Here is a 19,761-nt window from a genome sequence, read left to right as displayed (position 1 = left end):
TCAAAATAGATTTTAGATTCTTCAAAGTAGCCACCCTTCCCTTGATGACAGCTTTGTATTCTCTCAAACAGCTTCATCAGGTAGTCACCTGGAATGCTTTTCCAACAGTCTTGAAGGACTTCCCACATATGCTGAGCACTTGTTGGCTGCTTTTCCTTCACTCTGCGGTCCAACTCATCCCAAACCATCTCAATTCGGTTGAGTGATGTGTAGGCCAGGTCATCTAATGCAGCACTCCATCACTCTCATTCTTGGTCAAATAGCCCTTACACAGCCTGGAGGTGTGTTAGGTCATTGTCCTGTTGAAAAATAAAAAAATAGTCCCACTAAACGCAAACCAGATGGGATGGTGTATCGCTGCAGAATATTGTGGTAGCCATGCTGGTTTAAGTGTGCCTTGAAGTCTAAATAAATCACTGACAGTGTCACCAGCAAAGCACCATCACACCTCCTCCTGACATGCTTCACGGTGGGAACAACACATGCTGAGATAAGACCGTTCCCCTGCTCCGCATCTCAGAAAGACACCGCAGTTGGAACCAAAAACCTCAAATTTGGACTCATCAGACCAAAGGACAGATTTCCACCAGTCTAATTTTCCATAGCTTGTGTTTCTTGGCCCAAGCAAGTCTCTTCTTATCATTGGTGTCCTTTAGTTGTGGTTTCTTTGCAGCAATTCGACCATAATGGCCTGATTCACAGTCTCCTCTGAACAGTTGATGTTGAGATGTGTCTATTACTTGAACTATGTTAGGCATTTATTTGGGCTGCAATTTCTGATGCTGGTAACTCTAATGAACTTATCCTCTGCAGCAGAGGTAACTCTCGGTCTCCCTTTCCTGTGGCGGTCCTCATGAGAGCCAGTTTCATCATATCGACTGCACTATTTGCGACTGCACTTGAACAAAGTTCTTGAAATGTTACGGATTGACTGACCTTCATGTTTTATAGTAATGACGGACTGTAATTTCTCTTTGTTTATTTGAGTTGTTCTTGCCATAATATGGACTTGGTCTTTTACCAAATAGGGCTATCTTCTGTATACCACCCCTACCTTGTCATAACACAATTGATTAGCTCAAACTCAATAAGAAGAAAAGAAATGAACTTAACAAAGCACACCTGTTAATTGAAATGCATTCCAAGTGACTACCTCATGAAGCTGGTTGAGAGAATGCCATTAGTGTGCAAACCTGTCATCAAGGCAAAGGGTGGCTACTTTGAAGAATCTCAAATATAAAATACGTTGATTTGTTTAACACTTTTTTGGTTACTACATGATTCCATATGTGTTAGGTTTGATGTCTTCACTATTATTCTACAATGTAGAAAATAGTAAAAATAAAAAGCCTTGAATGAGTAGGTGTGTCCAAACTTTTGACTGGTACTATATCTGGTGAATCTAGGAGGACAGAGTGAATACTATTTATGCTCTTAAATACAATAGTCTTTGTTACTATTTCAAAGAAAACAAAACTGCCGTCCACAGTACCTGCTGGGTGGAAGATGATCCTGAGCTGGTTGCCATGACGATGTACTTGGTTGCCGGGGGCGATGGCTGTGTTGGGGTGCCTGGTCGGGTGGACATGAGGGTGAGGGAGCTGGGTACCTTGATAATGCTGGGGGTACGGGACCCCCCTGACCCTCCTATTCCGCTCTGAGACACTGTTAGGGTGGGCCGAGGCTGCTACACAGAAACAGAACCAGTAGAACTTCAGATTGGGTTTTGTTACGTTACTTTACACTAACAGGATGAAGTTGCTGATATTGTCAGTCACTTTGTTTTTCAATGAAGATAATTGGAATTTGAATTTACATATTTTTTACACTGACATTTACATAAAATGTGATGTTTACCTAACACTAAGCCGGGTCAATAGATGTTGACATCCATGTGCCCTACCTGTGTGATGGTGAGTGTGGTTCTGTTGACCTGCTGGGCCTGTAGTGCTGCCTGGGCCCTGGCCTTGACCACATGAGTACACAGCATGGGCCCCAGGTAACCGTAGTCAGCCCGGTACTGCTCCACGTTGTCAGGCAGGGGACGAGCTTTAGCGATGACGCTGGCACAGTGTTTCTGAGAGAGAAGAGGATATTAGTCAAGTATCTCTGTATCTCTCACAGATGGGTATGTGACTTTAAAGGCCAGTTTCCTGGACACAGATTAAAAAACATGTCCAGAACTAGGTTTCCTCTGTGTCTAGGAAACTGGCCTAAATGTACTGTAATGAAGAGGTGTCTATGATACTGTGTGTTGTCTATGGTCTTATGTTGTGTTAACAATCAGGTTCATGAGAATAAAACAAACATGTTCTATCATAAAGAGGCATTGAGTATTACAATTTGAGTTAACAATAATGAGCAGAACAATAAGTGTGGCTCCTCACCAGTAGAAGGCTTTGGACGTGGTCTGCTCCTATCTTATCAATGTTGGAGACAACAGGTCCATCAGACACAGCTTTGATACGAGCTCCTTCTACAGTGAGCCTGGGCAGGATCAACGTCTTGATCACCTGGAGAGAGTGAGAAGAGGGAGGTAGATAGAAAGAGAGGGAAACATAAAATTCAACATACCATTTTGTGAATTCTTGGTTGGTGAGCGGATCCCAGACCTTACAACCATAAAGGGCAATGGGTTATATAACTGATTAGGATCTGGCTAAAAATACTTGAATCAGTTGTAGAACCCATTGCCTTTTATGGTTGTGAGGTCTGGGATCCGCTCACCAACCAGAATTCACAGAATGGGACAAACACCAAATTGAGACTTTGCATGCAGAATTCTGTAAAAATATCCTATGTGTACAATGTAAAACACCAAATAATGCATGCAGAGCAGAATTAGGCTGATACCTGCTAATTATCAAAATCCAGAAAAGAGCAGTTAAATTCTATGACCACCTAAAAGGAAGCTATTCCCAAACCTTACATAACAAAGCCATCACCTACAGAGATGAACCCAGAGAAGAGTCCCCTAAGCAAGCTGGTCCTGCGGCTCTGTTCAAACTCAAACAGACCCCAGAGCCCCAGGACAGCAACACAATTAGACCTAGCTAAATCATGAGAAAACAAAAAGAGAATTACTTGACACATTGGAAAGAATTGACCAAAAAACAGAGCAAACTGGAATGCTATTTGTTTCTAAATAGAGAGTAAACATTGGCAAGACACCTGACCACTGTGACTGACCCAAACTTAAGGAAAGCTTTGACTATGTACAGACTCAGTGAGCATAGCCTTGCTATTGAGAAAGGCCGCCGTAGGCAGACCGAAAGGTTGTCAGCTCCGAAAGTAACCGAAAGGTTGTCAGCTTGGGATTCGATCTAGCAAGGTAAAAATCTGTTGTTCTGCCCCTGAACAAAGCAGTTAACCCACTGTTCCTCGGCCGTCATTGTAAATAAGAATTTGTTAACTGACTTGCCTAGTTAAATAAAGGTGAAATAAAAAAATACCACAGCAGCAAGATTTGTGACCTGTTGCGACAAGAAAAGGGCAACCAACCAGTGAAGAACATGTTTATTTATTCACTTGAACTATTTGCACATCGCTACAACAGTGTATGTAGCCACAATATGACATTTGTAATGTTTACTGTCCAATGGCGGCTTTACACCACTCCAGCCGACGCTTGGCATTGCGCATGGTGATCTTAGGCTTGTGTGTGGCTGCTTGGCCATGGAAACCCATTTCAGGAAGCTCCTGACTAACAGTTCTTGTGCTGACGTTGCTTCCAGGGGTAGTTTGGAACTCGGAAGTGAGTGTTGCAACCGAGGACAGACAATTTTATCGTGTTACGCGCTTCAGCACTCGATGGGCCCATTCTGTGAGCTTGTGTGGCCTATCACTTTGCGACTGAGCCATTGCTTCTCCTAGAGTTGGCCCGGGACAGCTCTAGCAGGGCAGAATTTTTACGAACTGACTTGTTGGAAAGGTGGCATCCTATGACGGTGCCACTTTGAAAGTCACTGAGCTCTTTAGTAATGCCATTCAACTGCCAATGTCTGTCTTTGGAGATTGCATGGCTGTGTGCTCGATTTTATACACCGGTCAGCAACGGGTTTGGCTGAAATAGACAAATCCAGTAATTTGAAAGGGTGTCCACATACTTTTGTATGTTTCCCATGCCAATAAGGCACTTTGAATTGAAGAGAGAGAAAATACTATAGGGAGAGAACATTTCTTCAAGTGTGCAAGAGACAAATGCACAACTCACATCAGGTCCTAGTTCAGACAGTCCAGCGATACAGCCGTAGCGTGTCGTCCACTGAGTCTTGTCATCCAACCAGCTCTGAGAGAAATAGATGGTAGGTGATGTTCATGGCTAATAATAATACCACCACTTATTGTCTCAATCCCAGTATTATATGTTTAATGAAATGGTGTTCATTTATTTTTTTACAAAAGTCACACACACACACCCTGATAAATCGGATGCATCTCCACATACCTTGGTGAAGGTCTTAGTGATGCGCGACTGGATGTTGTTGGTGGTGGTGCTGAAGGTCTTACAGCTCTGGGCCATCAGACGGGCAGCGAAGTCCCTCAGAGCCCAGTGGTTGTCCACGTCAGGCCGCAAACACAGCTGCTTACTCACTATACACGTCACCACCGCTGGGATCAACTCATGCAGCTAGACCATCACCAGGGAACCAAGAGAGGGACACATTCATGTGTTATGATCAGCACTGAGTTGAGGACTGTCTGTATTAAAATACTCTATAAAGTTTGTTATGATTATATTAAGATTTGGTTTTCAGTTTGTGTGTAATATTGATCTGCGTCATAGTTCGGTTTAATGCGTTTCGATTTAATTTTCAGTTGACTTTGTATGATTTTTAGCTGTGTTAGAATTTGACAGAATCGGAATCATGGCGGCTCTTACATATTTCTCTAGGTAGAGAGTGGGGTTGTCCATGAGGGCCTTAACCATCCTCATCAGGTAGATGAGCAGGGCCAGGTTGTTCTGCACCACGTTCACACGGACCTACAGGAGGACGGACGTAAGAGAGAAGAAAGGCCATTCCAGAAATAATTTTTATGACATAAGGGACTGAAACATCATATTTAACTAATTGTTGTTAAAAACAGTAAGAGAGAAACATATCTTGTCAGCTGGATCAAGAGATGGTAAAGAAGCGGGCATAGATTTGGCCACATCCTTAAAAAGTACAGTAAATCCAGAGGGGATTGCATCAATAATGATCATAGCAATGAATGACAGATCTCTTGCATTTTATCATCACAAACCTGACATTTTTAAAGAGACAGTGTACAATTTTCATGTAATGCATCCCAATAGGAAAATGGTGCTTTTACACAATGTAGAGAACCGTTTAGAAATTACAGCACTGTTGCACATAGTCCCCCAATTTTAGGGGACCAAAAGTATTGTGACAAATTAACTTACAAACCTTTCGCTACACCCGCAATAACATCTGCTAAACACGTGTATGTGATCAATAAAATGTGATTTGATGTAGTCAAAAGTTTAGTATTTGGTCCAATATTCCTAGCACGCAATGAATATATCAAGCTTGTGACTACAAACTTGTTGGCTGCATTTGCTGTTTGTTTTGGTTGCGTTTCAGATTACTTTATGCCCAATAGAAATTAATGGCATTTAAGTGTCATTTTGAAGTCACCTTTATTGTAAATAAGAATATAATATGTTTCTAAACACTTCTGCATTAATGTGGATGCTACCATTATTACGGATACCGCTGAATGAATCCTGAATAATGACGAGTGGGAAAGTTAAACGCACAAATATCATACCCCCAAGACATGCTAACCTCTCACCATTACAATAACAGGGGAGGTTAGCATTATATATCCCCATTACAATAACAGGGGAGATTAGCATACCTCCAAGACATGCTGACCTCTCACCATTACAATAACAGGGGAGGTTCGCATTTTATATCATACCCCCAAGACATGCTAACCTCTCACCATTACAATAACAAGGGAGGTTAGCATACCCCCAAGACATGCTGACCTCTCACCATTACAATAACAGGGGAGGTTAGCATTTTATATCCCCATTACAATAACAGGGGAGGTTAGCATTTTATATCATACCCGCAAGACATGCTAACCTCTCACCATTACAATAACAAGGGAGGTTAGCATACCCCCAAGACATGCTAACCTCTCACCATTACAATAACAAGGGAGGTTAGCATACCCCCAAGACATGCTGACCTCTCACCATTACAATAACAGGGGAGGATAGCATTTTATATCCCCATTTCAATAACAGGGGAGGTTAGCATTTTTTTCTGGGGGGGTATGATAGATTCAAACATATATTTTACCCTCTAGTTAACTGTTGAGCTATTATTAGCATGTAGGCTATTACTGTTTGTCATCTCATGTCCCAAAAAATACATCACCGACACTCGCAAACAAGGCCATAAAGTTGATTTACTTTTTTCAAACGATTCATATAATTAAACTATTATTTTCAACGAAACAAACTATTAACTTTGCCATTGCATTAGTTGGTATTCGGTTCAATTGTGTTGTATCGAATCATGTGAATCAAAATAAGTGAATCGTGAACATTCATTTTAGTAAAAAAGATTAGAGGTAGCCTTTCTTTTGGATTATGTGGCTTCAAAACTTGTTTTGTAGATACTTACAGTTGATTTGGGCATCCAATGTAGGGGATATTGCAACTCAATAGATGCTTATCAGCCTGCAAAGTAAACACCTATAAGGTAGCTAAGATAAATATGACTAAACTAGAAAAGGTACATTTTCATGAACAACATTTGTGGGCATGCTTCAGCTGAATAAAATGACTTGTAGCCTACCATAGCCATTTGATATATTGAATGAGTGAATTATTTCTAAAGGCATAAAACTTATGTGTTTGTAATGTTGCAGTGTTTTACATCAAGGGTGGTCAACCATCCCTCGTGAGATCTAATGGGTGTGCAGGCTTTCATTTCTGTCCCCCTCTAACAAACCACATTTGTGACTCACTGAATTCATTTTTTTTTTTTTTTTTACATTGGTAAAAAGTAGAGACTCAGAGGTACAAAATGGTATATTATACGCTGCATTTTTGAGGAACAATGGGAAAGTATTTCTGCTTTGGAAGTTGATAAACTTGTAAACTCACTTTTGAGAAAAGGGCCTTTGAATGTTTTGGTACCTACTGGAGAGCTCTCCTTTGTCTACACCCATTCAGCATTGTTCACACCCTCTTAAGCCAGCACCACCCATCTCTTTAAGGATTCACATGTGAGGTCATGTGCTAAACAGTGAGTAGTGTAGTAAAGATTAAGACTAAATTAGTAAAAGTAGTAGCCTACAATAAGGAACAATTTCAGGTAAACAGAAACAGCCCCACCCATCTCTTTAAAGATTCACATGAGGTCATGAGCTAAACAGTGAGCCTACAATAAGGAAAAATGTCAGGTAAACAGCAAGTGTCCCGACAGAAATATTTGATAAATATTAGATGACGCTTTCCCAGACACACTAAATTGATGGGTCATGTGAAATAAATGCTACGACCCCCAGCCACATCCAGTGGTGGAAAAAGTACTAAATTGTCATGCTTGAGTAAAAGTAAAGTAAAAGAAGTAACAGATACCTTACTAGAAAAATTACTGGAGTAAAAGTAAAAGTCACCCAGTAAAATACTACTAGAGCAAAAGTATTTTGTTTAAAAAAAATACTTAAGTAACAAAAGTAAATGGAATTGCTAAAATCTACTTAAGTATCAAAAGTAAAAATATATATTTTTTTCATTGACGGATAGCCAGGGGCACACTCCAACACTCACAGAAGACATAATTTACAAACAAAGTATTTGTGCTTAGTGAGTCTGCCAGATCAAATGCAGTACAGATGACCAGGGATGTACTTTTGGGTGTCAGGGAAAATGTATGGAGTAAAAAGTACATCATTTTAATTCAGAATGTAGTGAAGTAAAAGTTGCCAAAACCATAAATAGTAATGTACAGATACCCCCCCAAAAATACTTAACTAGTACTATAAAGTATTTTTACTGAAGTATTTTTGACCACTGCCCAAATGCCTTCCCCCCCTGTACATTACCATACTTTATATACTGTTACACACACACTTATCACATAGTATTCCATACATAAGTTAAGGCCATGCAACCTGAGTTTAAACCTCAGTGAGGTGCACATGTACAGTACATAAACAGATGCATGCGCCATATATTTATGTGGTGGACACTTGATATTGTGGTATGTCACAAAACTATGTTACGACCACACATATCAATATTAATTGTATATATCGATGGGTTTCTGCAGAAGCTGTAAACGGTACAGTCAAATGGTTACTTGCATAGTAGTAATATCAGAAATAGAAAGTGTCAATATAAATAACATTATACAGTATGTACAAGAACAATATCAGTGAAAGATGAGGTAGTTATATGCATACAATCAGGGGAAAAAGTGGCTGAGCAGCAGGATAAAAAAGAAAAATAGTAGCAGCAACGTATGGTGTGCATGTTAGGAGAGAGTCATTTGAATAGAGGCACTGCAGATAGTGCTGATGACTGGTCCGTCAGAACCACGCATGAACAAGGGAATGTTTTAGGCCTTTTCGGAGAGCCTGTTTCTGTCCTGCCCTTGACTTTGGTGCAGGGCATGTGATGTCCATAGCCTCTTCATCGCAAAACTCCCTGATCTTCTCAAAAAGTACAGAGTCAGATGTCGTTGCCAGTCATAGCTTTCCACCAGCACCGTATCACCCTCCAGTCCAACATCACTAACATTACACACAGTTCATACACGCATGTTAATGTTAGCTAGCAAGCCAGCTATCTAACCTCAGCTAACATTAGCTAGCTAACAGCAAGCTTTAACTTGGGGTATTTTCTTTAACAGTAGACATGTAATGTTAATGTTAGCTAGCTAAACATTGAACTATCATCCCAAACCATAGAGTAATAGCAATACAAACCGATTTTCATAGCTAGCCAAATAGGTTCACTGTTAGCTAGCAAGCCAGCCATCGAACTTCAACTAGCTAGGTAACAGCAAGCTTTAACTTGCAATGAAAACAACTTTGACAAAATTAGAAATTTATAATATCAAACTGTAACTAGACTCTTACCCGTCCGTATACATGGATGAAAGCTTCACGGCAAACTGCAACCCCTTTCATTAAATAAGACGTCCTGTGTCATTTCTGTTTTGTATGTACAGCTTGCTTGGCCCACTGTTTTTGTGTCAAGTCACTCTGGTTCACACTGACCGTGTGCAATGCGTGTGCAAAGAAGCATCTTAAGCTTTAGCCCCCACCCAAACTCTGACCATTTTACTCGCCCTAACAGAGCCCTAACAGAGCTAGTTAGGCTGTTTTCATGTTATCCAGAGCGTTGGTGACTAACTGTGCTCCTGGCAACAATTTAATTATGCTATTTTGCCGAATTTTACTGACAGCGGCCATATTCAACCGGTACTGAGCATTCGCATATTCATCAGTTATTCTGCACTCTGGTACACTTAGAGGAGAGTGATCTGAAACAGTTGTTGCAGTGATGTTCTATTGAAATAGATACTTGCATGCTGGAGATTTTTGTTAAGTTTTAATACGCAAAACATTTAAAAAATGTTGTGACTTGCGACATACGCCTAGTTTCCTGAAACAGGTCACATTTTAGAAATGAGCTGCTCACCGGATCTTGATAAAGTGTCTCTGATGTGTTGAGCATTACTTGAGCAAAAGCTTGCGCACCCAGTAGGTCTCCAGACTGAGGGTTGATCACGTTTCATACAGTTGCCTAAGAGGTATTCTACTTTGGGTGGGTGCCTTACTCTACGACAGGACATGTGATCCGAGAGCAGCATCCCAGTGTCGATATTATGCTTGCTTTTAAAAAAGTACAGTGCCAGTCAAAAGTTGACACCTACAGTCGTGGCCAAAAGTTGAGAATTACACAAATATTCATTTTCACAAAGTCTGCTGCCTCAGTTTGTATGACGTCAATTTGCATACACAACAGAATGCTATGAATAGTGATCAGATGAATTGCAAAGTCCCTATTTGCCATGCAAATGAACTGAATCCCCAAAAAACATTTTGACGGCATTTCAGCCCTGCCACAAAATGACCAGCTGACATGTCAGGGATTCTCTTGTAAACACAGGTGTGAGTGTTGACGAGGACAAGGCTGGAGATCACTCTGTCATGCTGATTGAGTTCGAATAACAGACTGGAAGCTTCAAATGAGGGTGTTGCTTGGAATCATTGTTCTTCCTCTGTCAAACATGGTTATCTGCAAGGAAACACGTGTCGTCATCATTGCTTTGCACAAAAAGGGCTTCACAGGCAAAGATATTGCTGCCAGTAAGATTGCACCTAAATCAAACATTTATCGCATCGTCAAGAACTTCAAGGAGAGCGGTTCAATTGTTGTGAAGAAGGCTTCAGGGCGCCCAAGAAAGTCCAGCAAGCGCCAGGACCATCTCCTAAAGTTGATTCAGCTGCGGGATCGGGGCACCACCATAGCTTGCTCAGGAATGGCAGCAGGCAGGTGTGACTGCATCTGCACGCACAGTGAGGCGAAGACCTTTGGAGGATGGCCTGGTGTCAAGAAGGGCAGCAAAGAAGCAACTTCTCTCCAGGTAAAACATCAGGGACAGACTGATATTCTGCAAAAGGTACTTGGATTGGACTGCTGAGGACTGGGGTAAAGTCATTTTCTCTGATGAATCCCCTTTCCGATTGTTTGGGGCATCCGGAAAAAAAGCTTGTCTGGAGAAGACAAGGTGAGCGCTACCATCAGTCCTGTGTCATGCCAACAGTAAAGCATCCTGAGACCATTCGTGTGTGGAGTTGCTTCTCAGCCAAGGGAGTCGGGGCTCACTCACAATTTTGCCTAAGCCATGAATGAAGAATGGTACCAACACATCCTCTGAGAGCAACTTCTCCCAACCATTCAGGAACAGTTTGGTGACGAAAAATGCCTTTTCCAGCATGATGGAGCACCTTACCATAAGGCAAAAGTGATAACTAAGTGGCTCGGGGAACAAAACATCGATATTTTGGGTCCATGGCCAGGAATCGCCCCAGACCTTAATCCCATTGAGAACTTGTGGTCAATCCTCAAGAGGTGGGTGGACAAACAAAAACCCACAAATTCGGACAAACTCCAAGCATTGATTATGCAAGAATGGGCTGCCATCTGTCAGAATGTGGCCCAGAAGTTAATTGACAGCATGCCAGGGCAGATTGCAGAGGTCTTGAAAAAGATGGGTCAACACTGCAAATACTGACTTTTTGTATCAGCTTCATGTAATTGTCAATAAAAGCCTTTGACACTTATGAAATGCTTATAATCATACTTCAGTATTCCATATTAACATCTGACAAAAATATCTAGACACTGAAGCAGCAAACTTTGTGGAAATTAATATTTGTGTCACTCTCAAAACTTTTGGCCACAACTTTACACATTCCAGGGTTTTTCTATATATATATATTTTTAAACTAATTTCTACGTTGTAGAAAAATAGTGAAGACATCAAAACTATGAAATAACTCATATGGAATCATGTAGTAACCAAAAAAAGTGTTAAACAAATCAAAATATATTTTTCTTCAAAGTAGCCACATTTTTCCTTGACAGCTTTGCACACTCTTGGCATTCTCTCAACCAGCTTCATGCGGTAATCATCTGGGATGAATTTCAATTAATAGGTGTGCCTAAGTTATTTTGTGGAATTTCTTTCCTTCTTAATGCCTTTGAGCCGATCAGTTGTGTTGTGACAAGGTAGGGGTGGTATACAGAAGATAGCCCTATTTGGTAAAATACCAAGTCCATATTATGGCAAGAACAGCTCAAATAAGTAAAAAGAAATGACAGTCCATTACTTCAAGACATGAAGGTCAGTCAATCCGGAACATTTCAGGTGCAGTCGCAAAAACCATCAAGCTCTATGATCAAACTCTCTCATGAAAACCGCCACAGGAAAGGAAAACCAAGAGTTACCTCTGCTGATGATACGCTCATTAGAGTTGCCAGCCTCAGACATTGCAGCCCAAATAAATACTTCACAGAATTCAAGTAACAGACACACCTCAACATCAACTGTTCATAAGAATCCGGCCTTTATGATCGAATTGCTGCAAAGAAACTATTACTAAAGGACACCAACAGAAAGAAGAGAATTGCTTGGGACAAGGAACACGAGCAATGAACATTAGAACGGTGGAAATCTGTCCTTTGATCTGATTAGTCCAAATTTGAGATTTTTGGTTCCAACCGCCGTGTCTATGTGGTTCCCACCGTGAAGCATGGAGGAGGTGGTGTGATGGTGCTTTGCTGGTGACACTATCTGTGATTTATTTAGAATTCAAGGCACACAACCAGCATGGTTACCACAGCATTCTGCAGCGATACACCATTCCATCTGGTTTGGGCTTAGTGAGACTATCATTTGTTTTTAACAGGACAATGACACAAAACACACCTCCAGGTTGTGTAAGGGCTATTTGACCAAGGAGAGTGATGGAGTGCTGCATCAGATGACCTGGCCTCCACAATCACCCGACCTCAACCAAATTAAGATGGTTTTGGGATGAGTTGGACTGCAGAGTGAAAAAAAGCAGCCAACAAGTGATAATCATATGTGGGTACTCCTTCAAGAACGCTGGGAAAGCATTCCAGGTGAAGCTGGTTGAGAGAATGCCAAGTGTGTGTAAAGCTGTCATCAACACAAAGGGTGGCTACTTTGAAGAATCTTAAATATAAATATATATATTTTGATTTGTTTAAAGCTTTTTTGGTTACTACATGCTTTCATGTCTTCACTATTATTCTACATGACTCATTCAGGACTATCTGTAATCAAGGTAGCATCCACATTAATGTACAGTGGTTGCTCAACAAAAAATGTAGAGATTATGCAGCAGGATTTAGAGTGTAATTTGTGGTTTAGTACGGTACCCTGTGTCACTGCTTCATTGCTCCAGACCACCACAAGGGGGAGTTAGATCACTGATTATGCTTTTGGGTTCCAAAGCCTAATGTGTCTCTGACCTGACAATGAATGGGCGATAAAAACCAAATAGAAACTGATAATTGTGCACGACTTCAAATTGGAATTTCAATGAACTGAATGATGAGGATGAAGAAGGTGATTTAATTTAGAACAATAGTGTAAGAATTGCTGTTCCTCTGTTCTGCACACACATGATTTTATGAATTCATGAATTAAATTACTTTAGCTGACATGTTGCGGTTCATCTGATGAAGATGCACATGGGCCTATTTATATGAATTCGGAGGGCAGAAATTATTAAATATCAAAGCATTAGACCTTCACACTAAAGGCGTTAGTCACACAAAAGATTCCAGATTGCCTTTTCCGAGCGCTCATCATCTTCAACCATCAGGGAGTCGATGCCTTGAATAGTCTCACTGGAAATGGAATACCACTGTAGATGCTGTGTTTTTGGTTAATTGCCAGGCGGCATTGGTGGAGAGTCAGGCGGAGAGCGACCTGTTTAAATGATATGAGGAAAAACTATTCAATTTTATTTGGAATGGCTAGCCAGACAAAATTAAAAAGGTCCTATTGTCTCACCCCATGTTCAAGAATGGCCTTTATCCCTTTATTCAGATTACAACCGCTCACTTTTGGTTATTTGAAAACAAAATCATCTCAAAAATAGTTATTTTTTAAACAAGGACTTGAAAATGAGATCATGAAACTACGTTTCCAGTCAGAGAATGAGAATGGTAAATTACTAATGAATCCATCCACCCATTATGGGCTATAAGCAGGACAAAAGACTCTTGCCAAGGAGGGTAGGGGGAGAATTGTATCATTACGGAGTTATGTTTTCAGTTGATGCCAAACAAGTTCGATTGGGTTTAAATCAAGAGACCTACATGAAGAGATGACAAATATAGTTTTAGATATACTGTAGTTCTACCGTAGGTGTTGTAGGTCTTTTATTAATTTATTTTATTTAACTTTTATTTTACAACATAAAAGGTCTACTTACTCTGCTGGCATCTTGACCATGTTTATGTCCTCATTTGCAATGCAAACCCGGCTGGCAGTGTGTTATGACTGTAACCACCAGAGGGCTTGAAACTGAACCGGGATGGATCCCGAGGCAAATGTTGCTTCTTTTCATCAACATCTTTATGCTTTCGTTAATAAAATAATGATACAAATACTCTCGCCAGCTTTGATCCATGCCTGGGCCTGCAGGACGCAAAGTTCTTTGTTTGTCAGATGAATCATTGGGTCGAAACTACACAACAGTAGAAAACAAGAGAACACACATGGTTAATGTTCTGAAAAAAGAAATACAGTGCCTTGCGAAAGTATTCGGCCCCCTTGAACTTTGCGACCTTTTGCCACATTTCAGGCTTCAAACATAAAGATATAAAACTATTTTTTGTGAAGAATCAACAACAAGTGGGACACAATCATGAAGTGGAACGACATTTATTGGATATTTCAAACTTTTTTTAACAAATCAAAAACTGAAAAATTGGGCGTGCAAAATTATTTAGCCCCCTTAAGTTAATACTTTGTAGCGCCACCTTTTGCTGCGATTTCAGCTGTAAGTTGCTTGGGGTATGTCTCTATCGGTTTTGCACATCGAGAGACTGACATTTTTTCCCATTCCTCCTTGCAAAACAGCTCGAGCTCAGTGAGGTTGGATGGAGAGCATTTGTGAACAGCAGTTTTCAGTTCTTTCCACAGATTCTCGATTGGATTCAGGTCTGGACTTTGACTTGGCCATTCTAACACCTGGATATGTTTATTATTGAACCATTCCATTGTAGATTTTGCTTTATGTTTTGGATCATTGTCTTGTTGGAAGACAAATCTCCGTCCCAGTCTCAGGTCTTTTGCAGACTCCATCAGGTTTTCTTCCAGAATGGTCCTGTATTTGGCTCCATCCATCTTCCCATCAATTTTAACCATCTTCCCTGTCCCTGCTGAAGAACAGCAGGCACAAACCATGATGCTGCCACCACCATGTTTGACAGTGGGGATGGTGTGTTCAGCTGTGTTGCTTTTACGCCAAACATAACGTTTTGCATTGTTGCCAAAAAGTTCAATTTTGGTTTCATCTGACCAGAGCACCTTCTTCCACATGTTTGGTGTGTCTCCCAGGTGGCTTGTGGCAAACTTTAAACAACACTTTTTATGGATATCTTTAAGAAATGGCTTTCTTCTTGCCACTCTTCCATAAAGGTCAGATTTGTGCAATATACGACTGATTGTTGTCCTATGGACAGAGTCTCTCACCTCAGCTGTAGATCTCTGCAGTTTATGTAGAGTGATCATGGGCCTCTTGGCTGCATCTCTGATCAGTCTTCTCCTTGTATGAGCTGAAAGTTTAGAGGGACGGCCAGGTCTTGGTAGATTTGCAGTGGTCTGATACTCCTTCCATTTCAATATTATCGCTTGCACAGTGCTCCTTGGGATGTTTAAAGCTTGGGAAATCTTTTTGTATCCAAATCCGGCTTTAAACTTCTTCACAACAGTATCTCGGACCTGCCTGGTGTGTTCCTTGTTCTTCATGATGCTCTCTGCGCTTTTGACGGACCTCTGAGACTATCACAGTGCAGGTGCATTTATACAGAGACTTGATTACACACAGTTGGATTGTCTTTATCATCAGTAGTCATTTAGGTCAACATTGGATCATTCAGAGATCCTCACTGAACTTCTGGAGAGAGTTTGCTGCACTGAAAGTAAAGGGGCTGAATAATTTTGCACGCCCAATTCTTCAGTTTTTGATTTGTTAAAAAAGTTTGAAATATCCAATAAATGTCGTTCCACTTCATGATTGTGTCCCACTTGTTGTTGATTCTTCACAAAAAAATACAGTTTTATATCTTTATGTTTGAAGCCTGAAATGTGGCAAAAGGTCGCAAAGTTCAAGGGGGCCGAATACTTTCGCAAGGCACTGTATATTGGTTATGGTTCCCGCGTGCCGCAGCGGTCTAAGGCACTGCATCTCGGTGCAAGAGGCATCACTACAGTCCCTGGTTCGATTGCAGGCTGTATCACATCCGGACGCGATTGGGAGTCCCACAGGGCAGCGCACAATTGGCCCAGTGTCATTTGGGTTTTGCAGGGGTAGGCCGTCATTGTAAATAAGAATTTGTTCTGAACTGACCTGCCTAGTTAAATAAAGGTTAAATAATAAATAAATATATAAACTCAGCAAAAAAAGAAGTCCCCTTTTCAGGATCCTGTCTTTCAAAGATCATTTGTAAAAATCCAAATAACTTCACAGATCTTCATTGTAAAGGGTTCCCATCCTTGTTCAATGAACCATAAACAATTAATGACCATGCACCTGTGGAATGGTCGTTAAGACACTAACAGCTTACAGACAGTAGGCAATTAAGGTCACAGTTATGAAAACTTAGGACACTAAAGAGGCCTTTCTACTGACTCTGAAAAACACCAAAAGAAAGATGCCCAGGGTCCCTGCTCATCTGTGTGAACGTGCCTTAGGCATGCTGCAAGGAGGCATGAGGACTGCAGATGTGGCCAGGGCAATAAATTGCAATGTCCGTACTGAGACACCTAAGACAGCGCTACAGGGAGACAGGACGGACAGCTGATCGTCCTCGCAGTGGCAGACCACGTGTAACAACACCTGCACAGGATCGGTACATCCGAACATCACACCTGCGGGACAGGTACAGGATGGCAACAACAACTGCCCGAGTTACACCAGGAACCCACAATCCCTCCATCAGTGCTCGGACTATCCGCAATAGGTTGAAAGAGGCTGGACTAAGGGCTTGTAGGCCTGTTGTTAGGCAGGTCCTCACCAGACATCACCAGCAACAACGTCGCCTATGGGCACAAACCCACCGTCGCCGGACCAGACAGGACTGGCAAAAAGTGATCTTCACTGACAAGTTGCGGTTTTGTTTCACCAAGGGTGATGGTCGGATTAGCGTTTATCGTTGAAGGAATGAGCATTACATCGAGTCCTGTGCTCTGGAGCGGGGTCTATTTGTAGGCGGAGGGTCCGTCACGGTCTGGGGCGGTTTGTCACAGCATCATCGGATTGACCTTGTTGTCATTGCAGGCAATCTCAATGCTGTGCGTTACAGGGAAGACATCCTCCTCCCTCATGTGGTACCCTTCCTGCAGGCTCATCCTGAAATGCATGACAATGCCAACAGCCATACTGCTCGTTCTGTGCGTGATTTCCTGCAAGACAGGAATGTCAGTGTTCTGCCATGGCCAGCAAAGAGCCCGGATCTAAATCCCATTGAGCACGTCTGGGACCTGTTGGATCGGAGGGTGAGGGTTAGGGCCATTCCCCCCAGAAATGTCTGGAAACTTGCAGGTGCCTTGGTGGAAGAGTGGGGTAACATCTCACAGCAAGAACTGGCAAATCTAGTGCAGTCCATGAGGAGGAGCTACATTGCAGTACTTAATGCAGCTGGTGGCCACACCAGATACGGACTGTTACTTTTGATTTTGACCCCCCCTTTGTTCAGGGACACAGTATTCAATTTCTGTTAGTCACATGTCTGTGGAACTTGTTCAGTTTATGTTTCAGTTGTGGAATCTTGTTATGTTCATACAAATATTTACACATGTTAAATTTGCTGAAAATAAACTCAGTTGACAGTGAGAGGATGTTCATTTTTTTGCTGAGTTTATATAAAATATGTCTTACAGAGCCTTTCCATAAGTCCCCTCAAGTTCCTTCAACTGTCTTCTCACTGTGATTAGAGCGATGTTGATGTTGTTCCGTGATGCCAACAGATTCCAGATGGCCTTTGCCGATCGGCCATCATCTTCAACCATCAGTGAGTCGATTGCTTGAATAATCTTGCTGGAAATTGTAATGAAAAGCACTATACAAAGTAAATGTTTTATTTATTATGGTCTGACATCTCTGTAGAAATGGTGCAATTGTGTAATGTGTTTTGTTTGGTAAATTGTTTGGTAAATATTAATTCACATTTGTGGTGCCACTAAATAAACAATGAATTATTTAAATCAATAATTGTCAATATTGTTATTATTATTTAGGGAGGGTGGACAGGGAGTTAAAAAAATGAACCCCAAAAGGTTCTTCAAGGAACCATTATAAGGGGTTCTTTGAATAACCTTTTTCAAGGGTTCATCGAAGAACTTATAAGAGTTCCACAACAGTTTCAATTTGAAGATCCCCTATAGGATACTCCAGGAACCTTTTCTTTTTAGAGTGTAGGGAGTGTACAGTGTAAATGTCAGTTGGCTTTTCATAGCAGAGCATTTAGAGGTCAAGACAGCAAGTGTGTGAGAGCGAGAGAATATCGAAACACATACAGTAACGCGTGTTAAGGAGTTCTGATCTGTTATCCAACAACTAGTTTAATAGCCTGGCTACCGTGTGAAAATCCCCCCCAACAAGCAATAGACTACCCGCGTGTGGTCAACTATTTCAGCACCGTTTCGCGCTGCTGAGACAAGCAAGACTACTTAATAAACATAAACCTTTTAAAACATTTTTTTTTAAACCCTGCATTATAATTGTATAAAAGCACCTTAGATATTAATTTAGAATCCTCTAAATGTAAATAGATCTACTACTGTCAAAGGACATTTTATGGATCTGCCAGTATTTCCATTTAGAGATTCCGGTAAAGAAATGTGTGTTTAGAGGGGTAACTTTCTTCACCAGTTGTCTTACCATTTTGTACAATTGTGTGATTAGCCTACTAGTTGGTGTAACTGTAATGTTTAATTCTCTTGAGAGGAATTTTGCTCTTCACTATCACAATATTAAAAACGTTCAAATTCATTAATTAAAATCACTTTAGCCAACATATTGCGGTTCAACTGATGAAGGATTGACTCTATCTATAAGCCCAAATAAGATACACTACAAGAAAGGGAACACATAACTGTAGAAAACGGTTGCAGGTCGGAGGGACATCTAACAAGTGCAGATTGGAGGGCCATCAAGCAAAACAGACCAATGAAGCACGGGTAAACGGCGGGAGTATCTATGACTCTCTTAGGACTAGGTAGGGTAGGGGGCCCACGCCCTCCGCTTCTCCCTTCCCTCGGCAAGGGGTTCAGGGCCAGGAGGGTGGCTTTGGCTCTCGCCCGAGCTCGGATTCCCACATCTCCATGTCGCCTGGGTTGTGCCCGACCGGCTCCATCGCCCCCTTTCCCCGTTAGGCACGGCCGCATGGCGTACCCCCTTTCTCCATAAGGCACAGCCGCATGGCGCACCCTCAATATCAGGGTTCACATGGGCCTATTTATATACAGTGGGGAGAACAAGTATTTGATACACTGCCGATTTTGCAGGTTTTCCCACTTACAAAGCATGTTGAGGTCTGTAATTTTTATCATACAGTGCCTTGCGAAAGTATTCGGCCCCCTTGAACTTTGCGACCTTTTGCCACATTTCAGGCTTCAAACATAAAGATATAAAACTGTATTTTTTTGTGAAGAATCAACAACAAGTGGGACACAATCATGAAGTGGAACGACATTTATTGGATATTTCAAACCTTTTTAACAAATCAAAAACTGAAAAATTGGGCGTACAAAATTATTCAGCCCCCTTAAGTTAATACTTTGTAGCGCCACCTTTTGCTGCGATTACAGCTGTAAGTCGCTTGGGGTATGTCTCTATCAGTTTTGCACATCGAGAGACTGAAATTTTTTCCCATTCCTCCTTGCAAAACAGCTCGAGCTCAGTGAGGTTGGATGGAGAGCATGTGACAGCAGTTTTCAGTTCTTTCCACAGATT

The 19,761-nt window shown here is 41.4% G+C and overlaps 1 protein-coding gene and 1 pseudogene across 7 annotated transcripts in view; one reads left to right on the top strand and one right to left on the bottom strand.

Moving 5' to 3' along the window:
• The window catches only part of LOC110490132 (transcription initiation factor TFIID subunit 6), a 65,693-nt gene that overhangs the window by 2,570 nt on the left and 43,362 nt on the right, over positions 1–19,761 (bottom strand). For 2 of the 7 annotated variants that reach the window (XM_021563325.3, XM_090200208.1), the window contains exons 9-14: positions 4,883–4,984; positions 4,448–4,630; positions 4,214–4,288; positions 2,388–2,513; positions 1,904–2,077; positions 1,493–1,687 (exon numbers count right to left, since the gene is read on the bottom strand). In XM_021563325.3, coding sequence (XP_021419000.3) covers positions 1,493–1,687; positions 1,904–2,077; positions 2,388–2,513; positions 4,214–4,288; positions 4,448–4,630; positions 4,883–4,984 — 855 coding nt within the window. Of the gene's footprint in view, positions 1–88; positions 300–1,492; positions 1,688–1,903; positions 2,078–2,387; positions 2,514–4,213; positions 4,289–4,447; positions 4,631–4,882; positions 4,985–9,111; positions 9,718–19,761 lie in introns of those variants that run through there. The other 5 variants (XR_016486716.1, XR_016486715.1, XM_090200209.1 and 2 more) reach the window with 5 other exon arrangements.
• LOC149978072 (uncharacterized) lies at positions 16,343–17,835 on the top strand (annotated as a pseudogene).

The sequence above is a fragment of the Oncorhynchus mykiss genome, chromosome 15 (assembly GCF_057628025.1).
Source record: "Oncorhynchus mykiss isolate SJ-2025 chromosome 15, ASM5762802v1, whole genome shotgun sequence".
Classification (NCBI taxonomy): Eukaryota; Metazoa; Chordata; class Actinopteri; order Salmoniformes; family Salmonidae; genus Oncorhynchus; species Oncorhynchus mykiss.
This window is presented reverse-complemented; position numbering and strand designations above follow the sequence as displayed.